This window comes from Bos indicus, chromosome 5 (genome assembly GCF_029378745.1).
Source record: "Bos indicus isolate NIAB-ARS_2022 breed Sahiwal x Tharparkar chromosome 5, NIAB-ARS_B.indTharparkar_mat_pri_1.0, whole genome shotgun sequence".
In the NCBI taxonomy this organism is placed as follows: Eukaryota; Metazoa; Chordata; class Mammalia; order Artiodactyla; family Bovidae; genus Bos; species Bos indicus.
The window spans coordinates 66694859-66712128 of NC_091764.1; the positions used below are offsets into that span (position 1 = coordinate 66694859).

The following is a 17270-nucleotide window of genomic DNA, read 5'->3' on the forward strand; positions in this document are numbered from 1 at the left end:
GCAGATGACACCACCCTTATGGCAGAAAGTGAAGAGGAACTAAAAAGCCTCTTGATGAAGATGAAAGAGGAGAGTGAAAAAGTTGGCTTAAAGCTCAACATTCGGAAAACGAAGATCATGGCATCTGGTCTCATCACTTCATGGGAAATAGATGGGCAAACAGTGGAAACAGTGTCAGACTTTATTTTTCTGGGCTCCAAAATCACTGCAGATGGTGATTGCAGCCATGAAATTAAAAGACGCTTACTCCTTGGAAGGAAAGTTATGACCAACCTAGATAGCATATTCAAAAGCAGAGACATTACTTTGCCAACAAAGGTCTGTCTAGTCAAGGCTATGGTTTTTCCAGTGGTCACGTATGGATGTGAGAGTTGGACTGTGAAGAAGGCTGAGCGCTGAAGAATTGATGCTTTTGAACTGTGGTGTTGGAGAAGACTCTTGAGAGTCCCTTGGACTGCAAGGAGATCCAACCAGTCCATTCTGAAGGAGATCAGCCCTGGGATTTCTTTGGAAGGAATGATGCTAAAGCTGATACTCCAGTACTTTGGCTACCTCATGGGAAGAGTTGACTCATTGGAAAAGACTCTGATGCTGGGAGGGATTAGGGGCAGGAGGAGAAGGGGACGACAGAGGATGAGGTGGCTGGGTGGCATCACTGACTCGATGGACATGAGTCTGAGTGAACTCTGGGAGTTGGTGATGGACAGGGAGGCCTGGCGTGCTGCGATTCATGGGGTTGCAAAGAGTTGGACACGACTGAGCGACTGAACTGAACTGAACTGGCACACAGGTATCTTCATTTTACAGACAAGAAAAGCTAGGCCTACAGAGGGCGAGCAACTTGACCATAAAACTACAGCCCAGGAATTGAACTGGAAAAATGAAGACTCCAAAATCCACACTGCCATTCAAGTGTACCTCTGCCTCATTTCCTAATATGGAGAATAAAAATCACGTTATCTGCTTACTCTGGCCAGTTGAGTTGCAAAGCTTCAGTGAGACAACCTAAGGGGAAAATATTTTGGATTTGGCCCGCAAATAAGGAATTCCTGTTAGAATGAAAGCCTGCTTATAATCTTATAATATTCCTCAGCTTGAAGCCCTGGAACCTAGGAAGCAGACTGGCCTCAGAAACCGCATTTACTCAGGATCTTCCCTCACCATGAATAGACATGCTTCTGACAGCTTACAAGAGGGCAAACCCTAGGCCAGCCTCCAGCTTCAGGGTTGCTGCCACCTCTTCACAAACAGGTTTGTCCTCTTAGCTGTGGGCATGCTTGTCACGATGAGGCAGGCTACTGAAACAAAAGTCCCATCCCCAGCTGCCAGAGGACTTAGAGCGATGTTGCCACAGGTAGCAAGCATCTAGGTAGACTGGAAAAGGCTGTCAATCAATCCTGTATGTCTTTATGAACATGCAGATCCCAGGTCTCCAGCAGACCCAGGTCCATGGGCATCCCCGGCCCTGAGACACACGTGGGGCCAAGTGAAATGAAAGGGAGGAGGTTCCGAAGTGAGAGGGAGATAAAGGGAAGATGATGGAAATGGAAGAGTAGAGCAGAGGAAGAGCCAGAGGAAAGGCAGGTGCAGGTGGTAGAAATGGAGAAATATCCTGACCATCTGGAGCCCCCTCCTGCCCTAAGCAGCTTCTCTCTACAGGATCTCAACTCTTTGAGAACCATGACCCCTTTGAAAATCCTCTCTCCTAAAATATATGCAAGCAGGTACAATTCTGCCCACAATCCCAGGGGCTATTCAGACTCCTCTAAGGAACCCTACCCTTCTTCCTCCCATGATGGATCTGAAACTTCAGCCTTATCAGCCTTTCACAGCAGTGATGTTGAAGCAGAAAAGAGAAAAACTCAAGTGGGCTGGGAGGGGAGAGGGGCAAAGAAGAGTAAGGGAATAAATATAATGTATAAGAAGGAGGCAATAAATATAATGTTATTTTGTCTTCTGCAATAATTTTTCCATCATTGCTTCAGGAATTAATCCAAATAAAAAAGACAAAATCATAAGCACCTCCAGGCTAGATAGGTAGTAGATAGATGAATAAGTAAATAAATAGCCTTTCTACTCCACACAGAAAATATAGTTGTCCTGGCAATCTGGACGTGCTTTGTTTCCACACCAAGACTCCTATAGTGACCCCAGTTTGAACAAAATCTACCCAATTGCTCTTGGAAAATAACTCTCAAGTCCAATTGCTCTTGGAAAATAACTCCAAACAGATAAATTTCTCAAAAGGTGATGATCCTACACCTCTGTCTAGCCAAGACATTTTGTCCATCTGCTTCTCTTGGCTGCAATCTGGCTCCATGTAGGAATTTTACATCCCCCCCGCCCCACCAGCTAAATGTAATGTCATGCAAAAGATTCAAAGAGAAAGGTAAAAGGATTAGTAGACTAATCGATGGAAGATATTAACACTCTTTCATGTTGGGTTGAAGAAGGATTTGAGGTCATCAGGAGACAGGGGAACAGGAGAATAGACCTCAAGTATTCAAAAGACTCTATGGATTAAAATCCTATTAAATTCCTATCAGCCAAGAGCCATTTGAGAAGGTTGGGGTTTCTTTAACTTGTCACCATAATTAGCCTTCCCTTAAGCTGTTTTGGGTGGGGAACTTTAGCAATTAAGAAACTGAAAACTTTCATTTTCTAGCACCCATACGGCCTTTTGAATGGTTTAACAACTAGAATGGAAAGTGATTTAGCCCAATTGATTTGAGGGGTTCAGATCTCCCCCTCCTTCAGCCTGTTGTCAGACTCACCCCTGAGATCTGAGCCCCTCAGTAGAAAGGGCACTTTGTTGAATGAAAGAATCAAAGGTTCAGATCTATGAAGATGCTTTCTTCTCCTAATCATCCTCCCATGGAGTTTGACGGAAAGAACAATTCTGCAAAGGGATGGCTGTTTCCCCTAAAAAAAAAAAAAAATTTGTTTCTGGGCCCAGACTCCAGTTCACAAAAACTAACCCAGAAACCCAAAGGGCTATGTCTTTCAGCAGGTGCAAGGGTCAGGAAACCATGCCAGGGAAGGGCAACCAATATGGGCTGGGGTAAAGAACCATCCAAAGAAACAAGGGTCCTGAGACACATAGTGTTTTGGAGGGTTAGTCTGAGCAGTGTTTTCCTCACTAGGTAAAATATCAACCGAATGTTAAACATCAATACCCTGCCACTTTGGGCCCTACCAGGGAATCAGACCTATGTCACGTTCTACCTCTGATGAGCCCAACATTGATGATGCGGTGCCTCGATGTCAGAGTGTGGGCTTCCTCACTTTCACACTTGCTGGGTCCTCAGAGTTAAGGTGGAACTGAGGCCGAATTCTACCAGCCATGTCTCCATCACAGCACCCACCCCTCTTCTGCATTCACTCGGCTGCCCAGCTGCCCTTATCAGCCTGTGAGCTCCCTAAGGACAGGCCCTGCCAGCTCTCTCTCTCCCTCTGGCTCCAAACACAGTGCTCGGCATAGAGCGGTGCTCGACACCTGCTTGCCCACAACTGCACAGAATTCACTCTGTGCCTGAAGACAAATTGTGGCCTCTGATTTTAACAGATGAAAAATTAAGAAGGATGTTGGGCTGCATGACCTCTGAGGTCATTTTCCAGTTCCCAGAACCTCTGAAAATGTAGTTGTGTACCGGCTGGCTTTTCATGGCTCCTATGCTCAAGTCATTATTTATAATAATGATGATAACACAAGAATAGCAAACCTCTATTAAGCCCTTAAATGTACTCTGGGCTGTCCTCAATACACCACTGGTGTTATTTCATTAATCTTGCAAGACAGAGGCTTCTTACTTGAATTCTATACAGTGATAAACTATGATGATCAATAATCTGCCCCAAATCACACCAAGTGGATGTCCTGGTTCCGGAGCCTGGGCTCCTAACTGCTCTTCCACATCTGCTTTCTGAGCCTCCAGTTCAGGCTGCCAGCCCTTCAGCTGATCTATGTACATCTTCCCTGCCTCCCTGAGGGGCTGCCTGCTTGCCTGTCAATTGCTTTGAATTTCTACCCCAGGGCCCCAGCTGGCCCGGCCTCCACCTGCTCCCAGCAGAGGCAGAGCTCGCCCCAGGATCCGGCAGGCCCTTTGCCCTGAGGGCCTGAGGCTCCTGTTGGGAGCAGGTGGCCGGAAAAGCAAGAGAAGGAGGTCATCAGAGAAGCAGCTCACTCAGAAGGTAGAAGAAGAAGGGAAGCCGATAGGGTTAATTTGAGGAGGAATTCCAAGTGCCCCGCTCCCCACCAGTGATCAGAGCCTGCATGCATGGCTGCCACTCTCAGCAAGGGCAGACACCCAGGATAGGATGGACTTCCTGGTCTTGGTTACAGCCACAGAGAGCAAGGGCAGGAAGAGAAGAGATCCCCTGGGATAGCTTCAGAGGAGTCTTTTAGAAAATGTTTCGATTCGGAGCGGCTTCGGCGGCCAAAGCGGCGAGGGCCGGAGGCGGCGGGCGGGATGAGCGCGACGCCCGGCGGAGGGGTACGGACGCTTCGGATGCCTGGCCGCCACGGCTACGCCGCCGAGTTCTCCCCATACCTGCCGGGCCGACTGGCCTGCGCCGCCTCGCAGCACTACGGCATCGCGGGCAGTGGAACTCTGCTAATATTGGATCAAAATGAATCTGGGCTTAGGCTTTTTAGAAGCTTTAAAAAAAAAAAGAAAATGTTTCAATGGCCTATGTGGGGCAGGGCGGTGGGGGGAGGAGTGTGCAGTCTTATGTCTCATTTAAAATCCCATGGACGGAGGAGCCTGGTAGGCTGCAGTCCATGGGGTCGCGAAGAGTCGGACACGACTGAGCGACTTCACTTTCACTTTTCACTTTCATGTATTGGAGAAGGAAATGGCAACCCACTCCAGTGTTCTTGCCTGGAGAATCCCAGGGACGGGGGAGCCTGGTGGGCTGCCGTCTATGGGGTCGCAGAGTCGGACACGACTGAAGCGACTTAGCAGCAGCAGCAGCAGTAATTATTAACATGTTAACTTCAACTGCGAAGCCTGAAATCCTCTTGAGCTAGTCTTTAATGTTGTGGCCAAAAAAAAGCTTTTGATTTTAGATTTTACAATAGAAAAAATTTTTTGATTATATAGGAAAAAATAGTTCATCTCAGCAATCACTTCTAAGTAGTGACCCAAATGAGTTGAAAACTTTGAAAACAGAAAAACCTGCATATGAATATTTAACAGCCTCATCCATAATTGCCAAAATTTAGAAGCAACCAAAATATCCTTCAATAGACTGAGCAAAATGGATAAATGAGATGCGGTACATCTATACAATGGAACATTTTTCAGTGATTACCAAAAAATGAGCTATCAAGTCGCAAAAAGGCATGAAGGAAACCTGCTAAATGAAACAAACAAACAAAAAAAACCAGTCTAAAAGGATGTAGGGACATCCCTGGTGGTCCAGTGGTTAAGATTCTGCCTTGCAATGCACAGGACACAGGTTCAATTCCTGTTTGGGGAACTAAGATCCCACAAGTTTCAGAGCAACTAAGCCTCATGCCACAACTAGAGAGTCTGCAACCAAAGATCCCACATAACGTAACTAAGACCTAACACGGCCAAATAAATAAATATTTTAAAAAAGCATATATAGTCTGTGGTTCCATATTCATACAGCATAACATTCTGGAAAAGTCAAAATCACGGAGACAGTAAAAAGATGGGTGGTTGCCAGGGAGAAAGGGGAAGGAGAGAGGGATGAGCATGTGGAGCACAGTGCATTTTGAGAGCACTGAAACCATTTTGTATGACATGAAATAGCAAACACGTGACATTATGTATTTGTCAAAATCAACAGAACTATACAACGCAAAGCATTATCCCTAATGGAAACTCTGGTCTTTAGTTATTAGTCATCTATTAGCACAGCTCATCAGTTCAACAACCACCACATACTATCATTTACCCAGCTGGGCACTGTTTTAAGCACTGACTATGCAAGATCTCATTTAATCCTCACAGAAGTCCTATGAAAAATAGAGGTCAGGGCTGTTAAAGAGACTTGTCAAGGGTCTCAAAGCCAATAAGTGGAAAAAGCAGGGCTTGAACCGAAGCCTCTCCAAGGCCAAGCCCATGCAATTCCTACACTCTATTGCCCTAACTCCTCTCCAGGGCAATATTTTGTAATAGGGAAGAACAAATATGACTCCATATTAGATGTTTCTGTTATTTTAACCTTTGTGCTCTGCTGCCAGTGGTTAATCACACTGGCTCTCCACCTTTTGTAAAAGAATGTTGCCTAGAACTTAAAATATACAGAATAGCCCATTCTCAGGGCTCAGGCCTTTATACATATATGAGTAAAAAGTTGCAAAACAGAGAATAACATTTGTTTTGTTGGAGATTCACAGGAACATCATAACCTGACCTACAGGGACACCTATAAGAACAAAGGATTCCTGCACCAAGACGTTTACAATAGACAACTAACTTCTCTTTTTAACATAAAAATATAATTCGGGCTATTTTTAGTAAAATAGCCCAAGTTCTGACTGGAGTAAGATGGTTCTTTGAGACATCAGTCTGCCATCTTCTCAGTCTGCTGGCTTTCTGAATAAAGTCACTATCCCTTGTCCCCAAGAACTTGTCTCCTGATTTACTGGTCCATCGTGTGACAGAGCAGAACCAGTTTGGATTCGGTAGCAATTTCAGTAAGTAAACAAGTGGGCAGAGCAAGTCTTGACAATTACTCTATTTAGTCATTCATGCACAAATAATTGCTGAGAGCTATGTAACTCTAAGGATATTAATGTAGGTAAGAGACTCTCCCTGCCTACAAGGAGCTTGTAATCTAGTGGAAGAGACAATGGAAGTCCTAAGAACAAGGAATCAAAGAGCTCCAGCTCATGAGAAGCACATGGGGAGAGACCATGAGACGCAACAGAGATTACTAAAGAATTTGTCCTGACACCATATTTAAATAGAAAGCACCCTGGACACCCTAACCATCCTACCTCTAAGCCATGAGATGAGACTTCTGCCTTGTAACTGTCACCCTACATAAAGCTACACACAGGCTTTATAGAATTGACCTTTTAAATCTCAAAAATTTTCATTTTACAGAGGAAACTGAGGCAGAGAAATTTTGAGAGCATAAAAATCCACCAATGAAAAATGTATAAAAATTGCAGTAGAAGGCAACTAAAGACAACTAATATAAGAAACAGCTATTTTGAGGAAGGGGAAAAGGAACAGCTATTAAATGTCTAACTATGACAGGCACTATTCTGCATCCCTAAACTACATCCTCTCACTAAATCCTGGTCTTTCATGGTTGAGATTACCTTTGACATTATTCTTTTTTAAGTTTTTTTCATGTGATTGCACAGAGTCAGACACAACTTTGAAGCAACCTAGCACGAGCATGATTTTTAAAATCTTTATTGAATTTGTTTCAATATTGTTTCTGTTTTACGTTTGGTTTCTTGGCCTCAAGGCATATGAGATCGCCGCTTCCCAGCCAGGGATGGAACCGGCACCCCCTACATTGGAAGGCAATGTCCTACCACTGGGCTCCCAGGCAAGTCCTTCTTTGCCCTTATTTTATGGTGAGGATGTAGAGCTATTTACCTTGTGAAATTCCTGCCTCTCACCTGTGTCTTTCTTCTTATCCCGGGAAAGCTCGTGCACAGTGGCACCAATGTCATGTCTCAAGATCTTGATGATGTTTGCCAGGGCAGGCACGCTGCGTTGATCCAGATTGGTGAAAAATTCATACTCGTCTTTCCTTAAACGTGAAGGTCTTGATTCAATGTGGGTCAGGTTTATATCATTCTCCTAGAAAAGAGAAGTTAAGGGAGTATGAAGGGGACAGTAACTGGAATTGACACAGACCAAACGCAAAACCAGAGCAAACACAATGAAATGTGGAGAAGTGAGGAAGAAGAATTCTCTTTTTTTTTCTTTCTTCCTTTTTTTGTCCAATATAAGAGTAGAAGAAAGCCTTTAACACAGCAAAAATTGTTTACTTTTTCTTCTGCAAAACCAAATAACAAACCAAATGTTGGGGAAATAGTTCAAATGTCACAGAATTTAATCACATGGAAATCTGCTCAAGGCCTAGAATTGCAAACATAAGATTTCAGTTTGGTACACAGAAGCAACACTATTCTGCTTGGATAGAGTCCACAAGAGTCAGGCTTATTGGGTTTAAATCAAGGTTCTTAACTATGTCAGCTATGAGACCTTAGAAAATGTACTTTTATATTTCTAACCATCAGTTTCTCCATCTGTAATTTTGTGGGTAGTTGTGGTGCTTGGTCACTCAGTCGTGTCCGACTCTTTGCCACCCCATGGACTGCAGTCTGCCAGGCTTCTATGCCCAGGGGATTCTCCAGGCAAGAATAGTGGAGTGGGCTGCCATGCCCTTCTCCAGGTATTCATGGTACCTGGTTCATAAATTTGTAGGAAACACTGGATGAGACAATACATACAGACTGTCAGGTACCTAAAACATGCTCAGTTAAAATTTTATTTTATCCAGTACAAATACCACTCATATTTTTATATAATTACTTTTCATTCCAGTTATGCTACAAACGTATATGTAGCACCTTCCAGGTACTGGTCACTTTCTAAGTGGCTGCGATACAGTAGTGAACAAAACAAAGATATTTTCCTTTAATAGAGTTTACATTCAAGTTTTGAAGATACAAACAACAAACAAAAAAGATAACTGATTTATGTATTATAATGATAAAGCCTAGGGAAAAACACAATGCAGAGCAGGGTGAAGGGAACAGGCAGTCTTGGAGTGCAACGGGGCAGTTTGCAGTATTTAATAGAATGGACACATGAAGTCTCATTGAGAAGGGAAGACTCATGTGCATTTAATGCCACAAATAATAATCACTTAATACAGCTTCTCAACTACAATGTCTCTAGCTGGTGATACTTTAGCCCTTATTGAGTTCATCAGTAAAAAAAGAGTCACTTACTTAAACTGGCCCTCAAATTTTAATGTGTGGTTTTCATTATTACTTATTCAAAACTCTGATTTCATTGACAGTGTTGTTCTTTGTGAAGAAAATCAAGGACTATCCTCTTTATTAATTTTTCTTTAAAAGAGGATTTCTCCAAACATTAAAATGGACAAAATGTACCCAGAAAAAAATGCTTAACTTGAATAATTCTATAATTGCAAAGAAATGAAATTCATCAACCTTAGAGTTCAAGAAGTGCATCTTTTTCCTCGATGGTTAGTGGCATATGGTTGAAGAGCGCATGGATAATTACAGTAATGATACTTAAATACAGTAATGATATTCAAATAATACCACTTTACAGTTTCAAATTATCTTCTGTGACCTTCTCAAGAATCCTTTGTAGAGGTTAAGGAAGATGTGAAGAACGAAATTAGAGACAAAGATGCTTTGTTAAAAGGGGCCAGAGAGGAAGCTGCTGTGTAACAGAGGGAGCTCAGCTCGGTGCTCTGTGATGACCCAGATGGCTGGGATGGGGGATGCTGGGTAGCAGGGAGGTCCAAAAGGGAGGGGATATATGTATACATATAGCTGATTCACTGCATTGGACAGCAGAAACTAATACAACATTGTAAAGCAATTAGTGTTGTTTAGTCGCTAAGTAATGTCCAACTCTTTTGCAACCCCACGGACTATAGCCCGCCAGGCTCCTCTGTCCATGAGATTCTCCAGGTAAGAATATTCGATTGGGTTGCAATTTCCTTCTCCAGGGGGATCTTCCCAACCCAGGGACGGAACTCGGGTCTCTTGCATTGTAGGCAGATTCTTACCATCTGAGCCACCAGGGAAGCCACTTGGGAAGCCCAAAGCAATTACACACCTATTTAAAAAAAAAAAGTGGCTGGAGAGAGAAGCTCATTTTCTCTAATCTCAGACATTGGTCTTTTAACCACACACCCTGTCCTGCCAGGGATATGATGAGCATCCCACAAATACCAGGTCTCATCATTCTTATTACTATTATGCCACATCCCTCAAAGTGAAAACACTATGGGAGTAAACACAATAAGAAGCAATCCTACACAGGCCTGCTTCCTGCTCCTTCTTCCCCATAATTCTCAGGGGTACATGATGAAGCCATTATACATGGGCACCAGCTGCAGAAGAACATACCCCTGACCAGGTAACCCAATGTGGGGACTCCTGACCAGAGACAGAGAAGATCACGTGGAGGAAGGAAGAGCAGATAGCAGTTGCTCTAAAGCTTTCTTTGCAAATAGAGGTGACTTTCTAATGAAAACAAAGAGCAATGTCATCCATCTTGGCTCTGGATGAAAGCAAATGGTTAAGCTCCGCCTATTGACCTAAGCTGAAACTTTAAAAGAAGTTTAAAGTAACTTTAAACTTTAACCAATTCCTGCTTTGTTAAGAGCAGAGAAAAAACAGCAAAGCCAAGAAATAGGAGTGGATGCACCTCGGCCATGTTCATTTGTGGAACAGCAAGGGAGGCCGGGTGGTATAGGAGGTGGGAAGGGGTGTAGAGTGAAAAAAAAATTTTAAAGGCTGGAAGGCAGAAACTACACTGATTGAGTTTCCCCACTTCTATCCCACCCCTCGTAACACAACACCCCTTCCCAGGGAGAAGCCTCTCACCTTGGAAACAGCCAGAAGACAGCGTATGCTGTATGTACACTACCATGAGTAAAACAGATAGCTGGTAGGAAGCTTCTGTACAGCACAGAGAGCTCAGCTCAGTGCTCTGTGATGACCGAGAGGGGTGGGATGGAAGGGAGGGAAGGAGGGGGAGCCTCAAGAGGAAGGGAATGTACGTATACTTCCAGCTGATTCACTTCATTGCGCAGCAGAAACAAAAACACTGCAAAGCAATTTTGCTCCAATTTAAAAAAATAAAAACAATGTATGCCCCAAGACTCAGTTTTTATAATTCTAGAGACCTAACTTATGGGAGAACTTTTTACCAAAATTTGTAACCCGACTACATAATAGTGGGATATAAGATGGACCGTAGTCTATAATCATTCACTGGAGACCCTGAAACCATTAAAAACAAAGTGCCAGTAAGCACTCCCACAGTGATGGTCTCCAGTGATGAGTTTGAGCAAACTCCAGGAGACAGTGAAGAACAGGGAAGTCGCCCGTGAGGTCACAAAGAGTTGGACATGACTTAGCGACTGAACAACTCCACTGATGGGCCTCAGGGTGTTTTTGTCTCTATTTTCTTTTTGATCACAGTTCAACTTTTCGAAAGACAATATTTATTACTAAAATTTAACTTTCTCTTTTAAATGACAGACCCTTGGGAAAATACTTATGATGGATATAGGTATGTGATAGATAATTAAAATATGTTTTAAAACTTCTGTCCAACACAAGGAAAAAAGGCTAGAATGAAAGGCATCATGATGTTATGACAAGATTATGTGTAACTTCCATTTATTTGCCAACAGTTTCATACTATTACCCATGCAACAAAAATTAAAATATATCTTTTTTTAATATAAATTTATTTTGATTGGAGGCTAATTACTTTACAATATTGTATTGGTTTTGCCATACATTGACATGAATCTGCCACAGGTGTACACATGTTCCCCATCCTGAAACCCCCTCCCACCTCCCTCCCTATACCGTGCCTCTGGGTCATCCCAATGCACCAGCCCCAAGCGTCCTGCATCATGCATCGAACCTGGACTGGCAATTCGTTTCACATATGATAATATACATGTTTCAATACCATTCTCCCAAATCATCCCACCCTCACCCTCTCCCACAGAGTCCAAAAGACTGTTCTATACATCTGTGTCTCTTTTGCTGTCTCTCATACAGGGTTATCGTTACCATCTTTCTAAATTCCATATATATGCGTTAGATGCTAAAGCTGAAACTCCAGTACTTTGGCCACCTCATGCGAAGAGTTGACTCATTGGAAAAGACTCTGATGCTGGGAGGGATTGGGGGCAAGAGGAGAAGGGGATGACAGAGGATGAGATGGCTGGATGGCATTACTGACTCGATGGACGTGAGTCTGAGTGAACTCTGGGAGTTGGTGATGGACAGGGAGGCCTGGTGTGCTGCAATTCGTGGGGTCGCAAAGAGTCAGACACGACTGAGTGAATGAACTGAACTGAACTGAACTGATACTGCATTGGTGTTTTTCTTTCTGGCTTACTTCACTCTGTATAATAGGCTCCAGTTTCATCCACGTATCTTTTTAATGTGAGTGAAATTTCTGGCTAAGATCACCGAGCTAAATTCTTCAGATGATTTCTTTCCCATTTGAATCAATTAGCTCTCTAGCTTAGCATGCAATTTCCTTAGTGGTGTTTCTCTGGTTTAATAGTGTGGATCCTTAGATACCAATAATTTTGGTTGCTAAGAAATGCTTTAGAAGTGAACCTCCAAATCTGAATATGATCATAGTTACCTTTTAAGAAGTGAATTTTTATTATCATTTATTTGGCCATGCCACATGGCATTTGGAATCATAGTTCCCCAACAGGGATTGAATCCATACCCCCTGCAGTGGAAGCACAGAGTCTTAACCACCGGACAGCCAGGCAAGTCCCTGAATTTGTATTTTCAAACGAGGGCTCTATTCAAGTTAAAAATTGACCCATGCACACTCATCACATCTTCGTGGACATTTTGGCAGAGGCAAGAAAAGTTAGAGTTCAACACTGCAAAGACAATTTCACAATTTGCCCAGTAGTTAATTTCTGCATACAAGAAGGCAGAGCAACAACCTGATGACTCAGGACTCTTGAACAGAGTGTGGGGTCCAGAAAAAAGCAAAGTGAAAAGAATGGTCTATTTTAACAAGGGTTGACCAGAAAGCCTTTTGTGCTCCCATCCATGAGGAAAATCTTCCTAAAGGAGGATTCATCACAAGTAGATGAAATACAGAATGAATATGATGAAATGTGAAAAGTGGATTCGTGCTTCTGGACCTTTTCTTGAACTCAAGTTCCTTCCTCTCCTCTTCCACTTCATTTCTCAAGGAAAGAAGAATGATAACGCAAAAGGTGCGGGCTTTGGGACTAATCTGAGTTCAAATTCTGTTCTGTATTCACTACCTTTGGATACATTAGTTAGACATTATGAACTTTTATTTTCCATGTTTAATATAAAAATCATATTATCTGGCAGCTTAATGAGCATTAGCAAGAGAGAAAGCACCTTGCACCATTGTGGCTTCAATCACAGTTACTCAGTAAGAAGTCAGTATGCCCTACCTTTCTCAACCTGGCACAGATATTATTCTCCTGGAAACTGAAACACATTAAGTTGATGAGTCACTTCCCCTTTAATATTTGCTGTACTTTAAGCTCTTCTCAGATTTTTCCCTGAAAGTATGTTTCCAAAAGGGGAATGAAATGCTGAGCATATTTTCAGATGAGATTAGACTGGAAAAGGGGAGCTTCTTGAGTTCTTGGACCTCCTACAGGCTGTTGCCTTGGCATAAGCTCAAATGAAGTTATGTCCTTGTTGGTTTCAGAGCTTTCTGGGGTGGGAGGCAATATCAAAGACAGTCACAGATGATGGTCCACATCACTGGTCTCAGGTAAACAGACAGGAGCCTTTCATAACTCATTCAATCCAACACCTCCCTGGTGCCAGGGCTTAAGCACTGGGCTATAAGAGCAGACAAAGCAGGAAAAATCCCTGCCCTCCTGGAGCTTACATTCTGGAAGGAAGACACAAATAATAACTATGATAAATAAATAAAATATACAGTCTTCAGATGGAACATACAAAAATAAGCAGGGAAGAGGGACAGACTATTCCAGAGGTTCAATCGAGGTGCCATTTTAAACAATGGGGTCGTGAAATCCCCCAAAAATAAACAAGTGACATGTAGGTCTAGACCTAAAATCAGTGAGGAAGCAAGTCATAAGGGAACAGCAAGTGGAAGGGTGCTGGGGTCAGCCATTTCACAGTATGACTGAAGACCATCAGTGAGGCCAGTGTGACAGGCGCAGATGAGCAGGGGGCAGGGGGCAGTAGGCCACGAGGCAGAGAAGCAGCCAAGAGTAACCTATCGGCCATCATCTTAACTTTGGTTTTCACTTGGAGTGACATTAAGAAGCTGTGTATAAAATAGATAAACAACAAGGACCTACTGTAAGCAAAGGGAACTCTACTCAATATTCTGTAATAACCTATAAAGGTAAAGTATCTGAAAAAGGTTTCCCTGATAGCTCAGTTGGTAAAGCATCTGCCTGCAATGCAGGACACTTGGTTCAATTCTTGGGTCAGGAAGATCCACTGGAGAAGGGATAGGCTACCCACTCCAACATTCTTGGGCTTCCCTTGTGGCTCAGCTGGTAAAGAATCTGCCTGCAATGGGGGAGACCTGGGTTTGATCCCTGGATTGAGAAGATCCCCTGGAGAAGGGAAAGGCTACCCACTCCAGTATTCTGGCCTGGAGAATTCCATGGACTGTATAGTCCATGCGGACACAAAGAGTCAGACACAACCGAGAGACTTTCACTTTCATCTGAAAAAAGAATGAATATATGTCTATGTATTGTATATGTAACTTAAACCCTTTGCTGTACACCTGAAACTAACACAACATTGTAAATCAACTATGATGCTGCTGCTGCTGCTGCGTTGCTTTAGTCGTGTCTGACTCTGTGTGACCCCATAGATGGCAGCCTACCAGGCTCATCCGTCCCTGGGATTCTCCAGGCAAGAACACTGGAGTGGGTTGCCATTTCCTTCTCCAATGCATGAAAGTGAAAAGTGAAAGTGAAGTCGCTCAGTCGTGCCCCACTCTTAGCGACCCCATGGACTGCAGTCTACCAGGCTTCTCCATCCATGGGATTTTCCAGGCAAGAGTACTGGAGTGGGTTGCCATTGTGCTATGAGAGGTAGTACGGCAGAGAGAGAGAGAGATTTGGACTCATGTTTTCAATGAAGCACTCTGGCAGGTATTTTAAGGATAGACTGGGGACTTCCTGGTGATCCAGTGGTTAGGACTCTGCACTTCCACTGCAGAGGGCATAGGTTCGATCCCTGGTTAGAGAACTGAGATCCCACAAACCGTGGGGCACAAAAAAAGAAGAAAGACTGCAATGGGACAAAAGCAGAAACAGTGTGGGGATGGCCACAACATCTGGGGTGAGAAATAACAGAAAAATAGAGAAGTCTCACAGAGGTACAGGCAGGGCTTCTTGTGTATTTTACTGATCTCTTCTTGTGAGAGGTCCAGTAACAGCCCCAGCTGACTAAGAGTCTAAAAATTAAACCTACTGGGCTAAATAGGAAACCAAAAACATTCAAGAAAACAGGAGCAGCACAATTATTAAAGTCTAGAGTGAGCTCAAGACCCTCCCCAACTCCATGCTAGAGGCGCGTTCTCAGGCAGGTTCAAGTTAACTTTCAGGATTCACCCCCTGAAAACCATCTTTTAGGATCCCACTCTCGCCTCCCCTGGGAGTATCTCTGTTGTCAGTTCCTGGTCTTCCCCTCCCTTGGTCTTGTCCCTCTTTGTTGGGTTATTTCTTCCCCATCTTCCCCTCCATGTGGTTGGAACTGTGTCCATTTCAGAGGTAACCCCTTTCCTGGGGAAGAAACGGGCTAGCAGCTTAATCCAGGCTCTTCTCAAGGCTTTACAGGAAAGAGCTGTCCTGTCCCAGGTTCCCCTTTCTACCCCCACTTTTTTTTTTTTTTTTTGGCACCGAAGAGATAAAATCAAAATGGTCCAGTGGCCTGTTTCAGTCCAAGCTATCCATGAGCAATCACAACCCACGTACCATCAATGGACCACAGCACTCTGTCTACATTTTCACAACGTGGGACTGAACTTTATGATGAAAGTGTAGAAAGTCAGCTTCATGCTACTGTTTCTCAAATATGCCTGGTTTTGAACAGGTAAACAGCTGAAAACAGTGCCAGTTTTCCATCTGAGGTTCCTCTATTCAATAACTGGATCATCAAACCTATCAAAATGTTTGAGGCAGAACCATCTGCATGGACACACAAGAGAAGCAAGCTAAAGATCCATCAATAAGAAATAAAGTATAGTCATACAATGGAAAATAGAGAGGGAAAAAAATGAATGAGCAGAAATAGATGCACAAATCTAAAAAAACAATGTCCCCCTTCTTCTCCCCAAAAAGAAAACTGCAGACGGACTATTACAATATGACTCCAATCTTATGAAGATTAAAAGCTTACAGGATAAACAACAAGGTCCTGTATAGCACAAGGAATTATATATAATATCTTGTGATAAACCATTATGGAAAAGAATATGAAGTCTATATATGTAAAGTATATATGTTCATATACAAATGAATTGCTTTGCTGTATACCAGAAATTAATACAGCATTGTAAATCAACTTTACTTCAAAAAAGCAAAACTTGCAAGACTATGCCATATATCCTAATGGATATCTTTATATAACAAAGTCTTAAAAGATGCATGGAAATAATATGTATCAAATTCAGATTAATAGCTACTTCTGAGGAGGGAGGTACATGGGGAAGGGGTACCCAGGGATTTAAGTCATTCCTGTAATGATTTACTGCTTAAACAGGAAATGAGTTACATGGACATTCTTTATACTATTATCTATATTTGGGGGTTTAAATAAGATGAAAAAGTCATCTGGGTTGTAAGAACTTTTCCCCAGTGAAACGCAATGCTCTTCTTATTTTGATTAAAGATGGAGTGTTCCCTGTAAACATGTTACTGCCACAACTGCTCTGCACCAAGGTGAAAAGGATAAAAGGAACCCTCGTGATTCAGTCTTGATGCTGTCCTGCTCACCAGACCCAGGAGTCACAGGCAGGACCTAAAGTCCAAACTTGAGAGTAGTAAACATCTTATTATCTGCCAAACCTCTCCTCTGCAACCCCGCTTCTGTTCCCAGGAACACTGAGGTTGGTGGATGGTAAAGGATTCAAGGATTCCATGACGTGGCCATGCGTTTATTCTCTCCCCTCAAGTCATTTGTCTCTTCATTCTGGAATTTACTCCCCCATTTACCCCACTAGTCAGTCCTTTAGGTTTCAGCTTAAACATTATGTCTGCAAGAAACTTCTTAACAAATTTTTCCCCCAGCCTAGATTAAGAATGCTCATGGAAGCCTGAGCTTTTCCACGTTCTGCAGATGCAGAGAATGACTGCTTCACTCATCCCAGTCTCCTCAACACCTATATACGGTCTGATAACAGCTGATACTCACAGAAGGTTAATGGAATGCATGAATGAGACAGTATGAGCTGATTGAGTATCTTATGAGGGTGGGATGTGGGTCATCTGGGCAGAGAGGGAACACAGAAAGTGACTGTGACAAA

The 17270-nt window shown here is 43.0% G+C and overlaps 1 protein-coding gene across 1 annotated transcript in view; it reads right to left on the bottom strand.

The window, feature by feature from the left end:
- PAH (phenylalanine hydroxylase) overlaps positions 1–17270 on the bottom strand; it is a 90260-nt gene that overhangs the window by 57630 nt on the left and 15360 nt on the right. Inside the window, exon 3 of the mRNA XM_019961195.2 lies at positions 7613–7796. Within this exon, the coding sequence (XP_019816754.1) occupies positions 7613–7796 (184 nt within the window). The remainder of the gene's footprint in view (positions 1–7612; positions 7797–17270) is intronic.